This window comes from Nannospalax galili, unplaced genomic scaffold, assembly GCF_000622305.1.
Source record: "Nannospalax galili isolate Female #2095 unplaced genomic scaffold, S.galili_v1.0 scaffold293, whole genome shotgun sequence".
Taxonomy (NCBI): domain Eukaryota; kingdom Metazoa; phylum Chordata; class Mammalia; order Rodentia; family Spalacidae; genus Nannospalax; species Nannospalax galili.
This window is the reverse complement of record NW_008337147.1, coordinates 7,300,658-7,310,790: the sequence shown is the minus strand read 5'-3', so window position 1 is coordinate 7,310,790 and position 10,133 is coordinate 7,300,658. Positions and strand designations below refer to the sequence as shown.

At 36.4% G+C, this 10,133-nt stretch overlaps 1 protein-coding gene across 3 annotated transcripts in view; it reads left to right on the top strand.

Moving 5' to 3' along the window:
• The window catches only part of Vgll3 (vestigial like family member 3), a 44,705-nt gene that overhangs the window by 7,979 nt on the left and 26,593 nt on the right, over window positions 1-10,133 (top strand). Inside the window, exon 2 of one of the 3 annotated variants that reach the window (XM_017797917.2) lies at window positions 4,500-4,617. In XM_017797917.2, coding sequence (XP_017653406.1) covers window positions 4,500-4,617 — 118 coding nt within the window. Of the gene's footprint in view, window positions 1-4,334; window positions 4,618-10,133 lie in introns of all 3 variants that reach the window. The other 2 variants (XM_029563160.1, XM_017797916.2) reach the window with 2 other exon arrangements.

Sequence of the window (10,133 nt, the reverse complement as noted above, 5' to 3'; positions counted from 1 at the left end):
ATAAAAGACCAGTGGATTGTTTTTATGGAGTTTATGCTTTTGAAATAAGCTAGTGGTTTTTTTTTTCTCTACAGATGCTAATCATGATTTTGAATATTAAAGTCACTACATTTAAAGGAGATAGTAAGCAGAATAAAAAAAAAACTGTTTCTAAATATCCAATGATTTTGGTGATTCATTAAAATAGTTTTGTTTCCTTAGGAAAAAAGTTTCCACACATGCACAATAAGCATTTGGCATTTTGCTGCTTAAGCCTTGGGGAGTTAGTGGTATTTGGCTCCTGACCTGGAAGTCTTTCTCTTGTCAGACAAATCCTTTCCCCTGCACATTCCTGCTGAAGTTTATTTCTGTTGTGCCTGATGGCAGGCTCTGAGGTGGTCACTATGTTTTGCAGTGCCTAAGTCACCTCCTACACTCTTTTGCCTTATACCTCTGGGAACTGGCCTCAACTTTGACTGTTAACCCCTTCATTGTTCCACCATACTTGAATCCTGTTACCTGGGGAAAATTGCCATTACTATTCAGTGGCACTGAAATTTAAATGTGTATTGTGTATAACCTGTAGTCTTTGTGTGTGTGTGAGTGTGTGTGTGTGTGTGTGTGTGTGTGTGTGTGGTGCATGTGTTACTATCTATACATGTTCACATATGTATGACTGAACTTGTGTGTACAGATGCACATGCACATGTATATGAGTTCATGTGAAGGTAAGATGTAGAGGTCGGATGTCTTCCTCAGTTTTTTTCCGCATTACATATTGATGCAGCGTCTCTCACTTGAGTGCAGAGCTCACTGATTGGACTAGGCTTGCCCAACTAGTTTGCTCCAGGGATCTTTTGTCCCTGCCTCCTCAGTGTTAGAATTGTGGGCTTCCAACAAGCCCACCTAACATTTACATGGTTTTGGGGGGAACCCAAACTCTGTTCTTCATGCTTGCTTGGCAAGTACTTTATTCACTGAGCCATCTCTCTAGTCCCAACCCATAATCTTTAAGGGCTCTGCCGGTTGCTTTATTATATTTTTAACAATTCTTTAGTGTCTTGTAAGATTAATATTAATATTTGTGAAATATTTGGATATGTTTTATGCAGTGTTAGTACATTTTGAAAAAATAAGAAGTAGGGGACATTTTGACCTTGATTCCAGAAATCTGTGTTCTGACAATTTGATATTTAATCTCAGCCTTTTGAATTTGATTCAAAAATATTAACCCCAGGGAAATAGCATTTGAAGAGTAAAAATCAAGTGAATATTAAATGAGGCAAAAATGCATGTAAAGAATACTTTAAAGAAAAGGCAAAAGATTTATTCACAGGCACAAGGCACTGTTGTGAGAAAGTGGTTGGGGCTCAAATATGTGAAGAAAGTTAGGTAATGTGGCTGTCAGCAAGGAGCCAATCACTGTTTAAATGATGTGTTTGTTTACTTCATGCACACACTTAAATTAAAACAGTTATACAAATTCAAACAGCATTTTAGGTAGCTAGTATACCATTTAAATACTTTACAATTCTTATTTTAAACTGTGATGGTGTGAGGCCAAATATATGTTGAACATATAAACATTTAAATAGGTTCATTACAGCTAATGAATGATATTTGGACCAACTTTATGTAAAAAGAAGTACAACTTGGAATCATAAATATCTATGTTTCTTATTGTTGGGATATAATAGAATCTCTTTTTAAAGAACCACAGTTTCCACAATGCCAAAAGGGAATGTTTATCATGCATATTTATGCAAGTGTAACTAGATATATGTTGCAGTATAAAATATGGAAATTAATAAATGCATTGACAAGAGAATGATTTTTTAAAAACACTAAACTAGTAACAAGTATTTTAATACAAGATTTAGCTTATTTTTCTCCATTGTCTATTGAAGAGTATGTGATTTTAAAGGTTAATTTATTTGGAGCCAGTCATAACACAGTTGGTGGAAAAAATAAACCCCCAAATTACATAGCATTTAGAAAGCTGAGTAATCTTAGATTGAAAACCCATAGCTTAAATTCAATTGCCAGCAATTAAAAAGGAAGGTATCTTATGATTGCTGTCATCCATCACAATGATTTTTTTTTTTACATTTGTATTAGGTTTAATAGCTTTCAAGTATTTTAAACATGTTTAACTTTATTTCATTTAATAATTAATTGCTGTTATTTGAGGGCAAAATAAATCCATACCTTTATTTGGATAATTAACACAATGTAAATATTAAACAAATGGAATATGTGTATGCAGATCTCACTCTTCTAAATCGATGCTATGCTAAACATTAGCAAGAAAATATCATTTTTTAGGTAATAATGAATATTTGTAGGTAGTAAAACTGCTCATTAGATCGATTTTAATTTCTTTTCAGTATAAAAATGGTGTTTCCTTCTAACATGCTAAAATAGACAAGACAGAATTGTGCATAACTGTTACCACATAGGTTTTGAGTAAACACAGATGCACCCAGGAAAACAGCACAGTGATCGACTGATAGATCATGAAAGTTATTTAATTTTATATTGGAATTTAAATCTAGAAGTCATTGAATTTGATTCCTTCATTTTATGCATAGACTATGCTCATAAAATGTTTTACTTTTGAAGTATAAATATGTTCAAAGTTGAGCAAAAACAGATTGCAGGAAATATAACCAGAAAACATTGTAATTGACTATTCATCAACAAGACATATTCATTCACATGGAATAAATAATCTATTACCAAAAAATTTGATAACTACATCGACAAAATTTTAAGTAAAATTCAGTATATATATTATAAATGACAGCTCCCGTGTAAATACCAGCCTTAACAATGTGTCTGAGTGTTTAAAGAACCACCTCAAATAAGAATAATATATTTGTTGCTAGGAGAAAACATTTGATTAACTGAATGATACACCCTAATTTTTGTATACTTTTGAAAACTAGTAGGTATATTAGAAACAAAAAAATCTGGATTATGCGTTTTGATAATCCATGAGAAAGTACCGAGGATTCTGGAAAGTCCGCTTTTGCTATTCACATTCATTTTCCATCATGCTCTTTTTCTTCTGAAATAACAAAATAATATGATGTGAGACCAAATTTTGCTAATATAATAAACAGTTGACAGCAATGGCTTATTTGGTCAATAACATAGTATATTCTTAAGCTTTAGCATTATATATAACTCACATTGATTTTCTTTGTAATGTAAATGATACATGTTTAATGAAAATGCTTGAAAAATTTGAAAACCATGCGTAATAAAAAAAAACAGTTAACTACCAACTTTCCATTCAGAAAAATAATACTGATCATAAATACTTGGTGTTTTTTTTCCTCCCATGCTAGATATTCCTTCCTTGCACCACAGCATGTATGCACGTGCTATCTATACCTGCTTACTTTCTAATGCATTCTGGCTCCGTCAGTTGTATGCTTGGTGACTATTGGCAGGGTACTTAACTTCTCTGTATCTTAGTGTCTCTATCTTTAATATACGAATATCAAGAATAACTGTGCCATAGGAATGGAAAAATTAGCTGAGGAAATATATGGTTTTCGAGAGCATCTGGGATAATATATTAATGATTATTTTATTTATCGTCAAGTTGAAATATTTAAAAATATCAAAGTTTTCTTAATTTTATTTGAAAAGCTAATCCTTGCTAGTATTTTGTGTTATTTTCAATAAGCCACAATAAAATCTTTCTTCCCCCTCTATGATAATGGTGGTAAGTGGAACATCTGAAAAATATGTTCCATGCAAAATGGATCTTCACACAGACTTACTCTGTCATTTTAGTTTGATTTTTGAGAAATAAGTTCAGCACATCTGCCAAATCCTTTTATAAGATGCTGCATTCCTGTTTTTCTTTTAGTATATTTCATTTATGAAAATCTCTTCTCTTTTCCACTCTATCCTGGACAGTCAGGTCTCCTGTTTCCTATTCTCTGCCTTAAACTAGATTGTTAGCATACATCAAATTTTTAAAGGTAAATCATAACTGAGCAGGAATAAAATATGGAAAAAAATCCTTTAGTAGTTTTAAAAAGTCGTTTGTTTAGCACATTTTGATTTAAAACAAAAACAAATTTTCTGTCTGACACTGAAATTATCCAATTTGATAATGATTTTTTTTCCTTTGGCAAATTTGGAATAACAGACTTTTTTTTTCAGTGTGGGAAGCAGGCAACTGGTTTGTGGGGCGGGTGGGACTGAGTAAAGCAGATGAAGGAGAATCAGTTTGCAAACATATGTTAATATTTAGATTTTTTTAAAGTGAAAAGTTAACTAGTTAATGCTTTTTTACAAACTCTCTTTGATACTGTGTTTTGTTTATTCCATCCCAGAAGTTAGCGGTATTCAGCAAGATGCAGGACTCTCTGGAAGTCACGCTTCCCAGCAAACAAGAGGAGGAGGAGGAGGAGGATGAGGAGGAGGAGGAGGAGGAGAAAGACCAGCCTGCCGAGATGGAGTACCTTAACTCTCGCTGTGTCCTTTTCACTTATTTCCAGGGAGACATTGGGTCAGTAGTGGATGAACACTTCTCAAGAGCTTTGGGCCAAGCCAGCACCTTGCATCCAGAATCTGCCATTTCAAAAAGCAAGATGGGGCTAACCCCCCTTTGGCGAGGTAAGAATTTGAGAGCAGATGCCCTCCGGAGCCCGCTGTTTCGCAACTGCCTCTACCAGGCTCCAGCTGGAGGCTTTCCCCTGGAGAACGGATATCCACTTGCTTTTTAATTTTTAAGGACAGCAAGGAATTTCTCTCAGACAAACAGCTGGATCAGTTTTGTCACATGTGGAATGCAGGGTTGGAAAGGATGCAGTCACACCCCTTAAATTCCTCATGGAAAGCAGTGATACAAGTGGCCCCACTTTATAGTGTCCAGATTGAAGGCCATTCTTAAAGCCCCCATGGCCCAGTTTAGATCTCTAAATAATAGGCGTGCCCGGATCAGCTTCTAAAAAAATTAGCTTTCTCATTCCACTAGGTGTTATGTGATGACATAGCCGAGTTATGAGTCTGACTCAGGAACACAGACTTCGAAAGCCTTCTGTATTCTCCCAGAGGCATTCTCTCTGCCGATATGTTGTGAACAATTTACAGTGTAGAGTCCAGTCTTACAGGCAGCGACTCTATGATTTAAACTAATGTTTTTACACCAGTCAACAAAAAGCTGCGGATTAAATGAACTTTATTTCTTTCTATGTGGCAGGCACAGACACAGGGATTTGTTTGCATCTTTATAGATTTAAAAAAAAAGTCAGTGGTAATTAATCCTGGTGATTGAAAATAACTGGAGAGGGAAAATAGAGCATCATTCTGAATAGCTTCAGAGAAATGTTGCACAGGCAGATATTTCATTCCAGACTTACCTGGTTATAAGAAGTGTCTGGTAAAAAGTGTTTTTTAAAATGTAGGTTCATGATCAGGAGCATAGACATTTCAAGGGAACTTGTTAGAAAGCAACTTCTTGGGTCCTCATCACAACCATGGAGAAACTACTCCAAGTTAAACTATTCTGTGCTTACCAAGCCCTGCCAGAGAATCAGAAGCAAGGTCAACTTTGGAAATCAGTGACCTGGTGGTCTTAAAGACCTATTCCAAATGTGTATTGAGCCAGCATGCTCACAGGAAGGCAGTTGGAATCACAGTCTAAAACTGTCCTGAGTGGTCCCTGTGATGAGGAAAGGCTGCTGACATGCATGAGGCTCATGCCATTGTCACAGGCATGGCTGTGCTCTGTTACAGGAGAGGAACTCAGCTGGCACTGCTGGTGTATCTATAGATACAACACTTTTCTTCAGCCTCATCTTCCCTTCTTCTTGTTCTCTTCCTTCTCCCTCTCCCCTTGTTTCTCTGCCTTTTCACTTCTGCTTCTCTCATTCCTTCTACTTCTTTTTTTCTCTCTTCTTCCCTATCTTCTTGTCTTCCCCTCCCACTCTCCCTCCCCTATACCCCCTTTCCTTCCTCCCTTCCTCCTTCCTTCTTCTGTGATGTACTCCTTGTGTGTGTGTGTGTGTGTGTGTGTGTATGTGTGTGCATTGTATGAACACCTGTTTGTGCAGGTGCCTGAGCCTATGCACCTGCATGAGGAGAATGGAGGACTTTGGGTGTCCTGCTCTATCACTCTTTACCTTAATCCCTTTAGACAGGGCTGTCTCTGAAACTGGACCTAGACTGGCATCCAGCAAACTCCAGCGATCCTCCTCTCTGCCCCACAGAGCTCTGGGGTTATAGGCATGCACACTGAGTATAGTTTTATTTACAGTTAAGGCACTGAATCAAGTACTTGCTGACATCTTTTATTGCACAACATTCGATGACTTCAGATACATTATTTACTTTCCATTTATGAAAAAATAGTGTTATTATTGTTATTCCTAGCTGCAAATTCATTTGAGTTCAGCATACTAAACTTGCCTGGGATTCATAGGCATCACAAAATTTAACTACAGATGTAGAAATTAAAAAAAAAATAAGCTACAAGATTCACATATCAAGTGAAGAGAATTAGTGAGAATTTAATATTGACAAACTACACAGGATTAGAAAATGTAGTCTTTAGAACCTACTCATTTTAGATTAAGCCTTCTTCCTTGCTTGTTATAATGTGGTATTGAATTAAGAATTTAAACTCTCTATGAGATCAGCTTTCCCAAGTGTGCTATATGCTTTCTACTAATCATATTCTAGGGTTGTTATAAAGAATTTCTGGTAGTGTATATGAATGATGTAGCACAGAGCTGGAACAAGATGCTCAAGGCAAGTCAGATGCCTCCTTAAGTAAGGTTTCACTTCTTTGACATATGGAAAACCAATCTTGAGTCCTTTTTCAGAAATCTTGTTTGGGGAAGCTCATATTTCAAGTACAAAACAGTGTCTTGGGTCTAGCAGGGACTCAAAGATATTAATAATGTTAATGGCACCATTAAGTACAGTTTTCAAAGAAGATGCTGACTGCATTAACTGATATAGTCTACACATTGAAGTTATTATAGTCCTACTGATGTGCTACAGGGATACAGATAAAGTTAAAACCGAATCATGATCCGGGCATGGTGGCACATGCTTTTAATTCCAGCACTCAGGAGGCAGAGGCATACCATCTCTGTGAGTTCAAGGCCAGCCTGGTCTACATAGTGAGTTCCAGGCCAGATGGGACTACAGGGAGACCCTCTCTAAAAAGGAACAAAAAATATAATAATAAATAAATAAAACTGAATCATGTTTGAATATAGACTATATTTCCACAGTAAATTTTTAGACAAAGATAGTGTATCTGCTAATAAAATAATGGTTGTATTTGAATGCATATTTTCTTGATGGAGCTAGGATATTTCAGTAGAGATATTTTGCAGCTGTTGACAAACAATTAATGAAATGAATATTTGTACCTTAATTTTGTACAACATCTTTTGAATTTCCTCAGCTCTCACTATGCATTCTCACCAGTCATGAATAGAGCTCTCCAGTTAAGGAAACAAAAATAAATATGATTGCCTGTGTGTGTGCCTGTGTGTGTGTGTGTGCGTGTGCGGCCGTGCACACACAATTGAGCACACACACACACACACGCATCTGTTCATGAGTGTTGAAAAAGGGCAGTATTAAAATCATGCTATATCAAAGTAGATCTCAAAAACTATACTTAATGGCAGTTATTGGCATTTTTTCTTGTAGTTTCTAAGCAAACTATCTATTGTTTAGCTGATGCAGCTTGTGTCTAGTTGGAGTAACTGAGTCATTGGGAAAAGCTCTCAAAATAAATAAAGTCAAATAGCAGAAAGGAGAAAGGGAGTGGAGGTCTCTCTCTAGAGGTGGTTGGTTGGGAATGAAGGACCTGACTGTAATCTCCAGGAGGACCCTGAGTTTTTTTGCTTCCAGAAAAATAGAAGAGCTCGTGAAAGTGAAGCTGGACTTATCTCATCTACTGCCCTTAAGGAACACAGGATTCTGACATCACTGACGCAGCTCCCATTGCAGTCACAGGCCCATTTTGAGCAATGCTCCAGCAAAGTGCCTAAAGGGCAGTCGTTGGACATCCTAGTAATGCATAATTATTGAATGACAGAAAAGACTGAAGCAAATGTTTCATTTATGACCTGTTTTCATGGAAAAGAGAGGTGGAATAAGGGAATGGGCCTTTAATCTTATCGAGAGCACTTTAGGTTAAGAATCAGTTAAGTAGAGTTCATTTTCTCTCCTCCTCCTCCTCCTCCTCCTCCTCCTCCTCCTCCTCCTCCTCCTTATCCTCCTCCTCCTGTTCCTCTTGCTCCTGTTCCTTCTTCTCCAGAGTAGCCCTGGCTCACACGGTACATGGTACATGCTCTGTAGTCTCAGCTGTACATGAACTTGCACAATCTTCCAATCTCCTCCTTCTCCCAAGTGTTGGAATTACAAACTTGTACCTAATGCTCTTCTGCATATTTTCTTCTTTACTGATATGGTGGTGTTTTTGTTTTGTTTTGTTTTGTTTTGTTTTTGGTCTTTTTGAGAAAGGGTCTTCCGGTAGCCCCAGCTGCCCTGGAACTCCTTATGTAGACCAGGCTGGCCTTGAACTCACAGAGATCCACTTGCCTCTGCCTTGTCAGTACTGGGATTGAAGGTGTGCACCACCATGCCCTGATGAATCATTTTAATGAAAATATTATATCAGGCCTTAATGTTTTTCATCCATACTTATAATAATATATCTGCTGGAGATTATTAAAATGACTTAAGGTAGAGGGCCTACAATATTTAGCTGTTTCATTTTTTACTTTTAATATTGCTTTCATTATTTAAAAATTAAAATTTGAACTCTCTCTTCCATAGATTGTTTATACTTCGGTTTTTTTGTTGTTGTTGTTTTTGTTTTAAAACATTTAGGTTTACTACAGAAAGTATCTTAGCTATTATGAAATGCTAAAAAGAGTTCTTGGTATCCATCTATGATCTATTAGGCTCTTCTGTTTCTCTGAGACACTGTCTCTTGTTCAGAAATAAACCTGTGTATGTCCCTGAATGTGAACTCCACCAAATTGTATTTGGCTTTTTTGTACTTATTAGACTGTCTGTGTTAGCACCATCCAATGCTAGTATCACCTGAATTCGGAACAGTGATGACTCCACGGTCAATGTTGAGCCTTAATATCATGAAGTTCTAAACTGTTTCCAGTAACCTTAAAGGTAACATTGCATAGAAATAGCTTGTATAGCTTTTCATATGGTTCCTCATCCACCAAATGTGGCTATGATTAAGTACTCATAAGCAAAGAGTCACATAATGAAAAAATATTTACATACATATGAAATAAGCACTGGATCTCCAGCATGGAGCAAAGTTTAGCATCTGTTTCTTTGTGTCACTTTTTTTTTCTCTTTAAACGAGCAAGATATCAAATAGTGATTCTGAAGTATTGATTTCTTCATGAACATATTTTCCATTCAATATTGCTTCACTTGTAAAATACAATAGTACTTTTTGAAAGGGCTACATAGCTCCATAGCTCCTCACAAACTATATTAATCTCAGGAGACCCTCTGGAGACTGGGAAAGTATTAAGTTGCTTTTAATCTTATGTTTCTCTGGGGGATTTTAAAGCTTTGCTCAATTTTAAAAGAGTGCCTTTTTAAAAATAGATTTCTTCTTTCAATGATATGTTCACTCATCACAGTCTAGTACTTCATAAACAGGATAATATTTTGGCAAGGTAGTTGTTCATTATGTGAATTTGCATATGCACATCTAAAATGCCTACAGAACTGTAAAATAAGATTGGTTCCATGTACATTTAAATGTCAAGAATCAAAAGGAAGAAACCCAGAAAAAATGGTATTTTTTTCTGTACTCTGGACATTTTCATGAGGGCTTTCAATAAAACAAACTTTGCATCTCTAGCACATATTTGTGTTTTGGGGTTTGTCAGTTCTTACAATCAGATTCTGGTTGCACCAGGAGATGGAGACTATGAGCAGAATGAAGGATTTGGTCCAAAAGATTGGAGTTATATCAACAAAACTACAGATGGGTGGTGTCCACGCTGTATTACAATGCCTATAAACCTGATTTTTAAGTGCTTTTTAAATCCATGGTGATTGTCGCAAACTGTCATTAATTTAAACATTTGCTGGTAATGCCTAAAGTCTTGAGTAACCAGTTC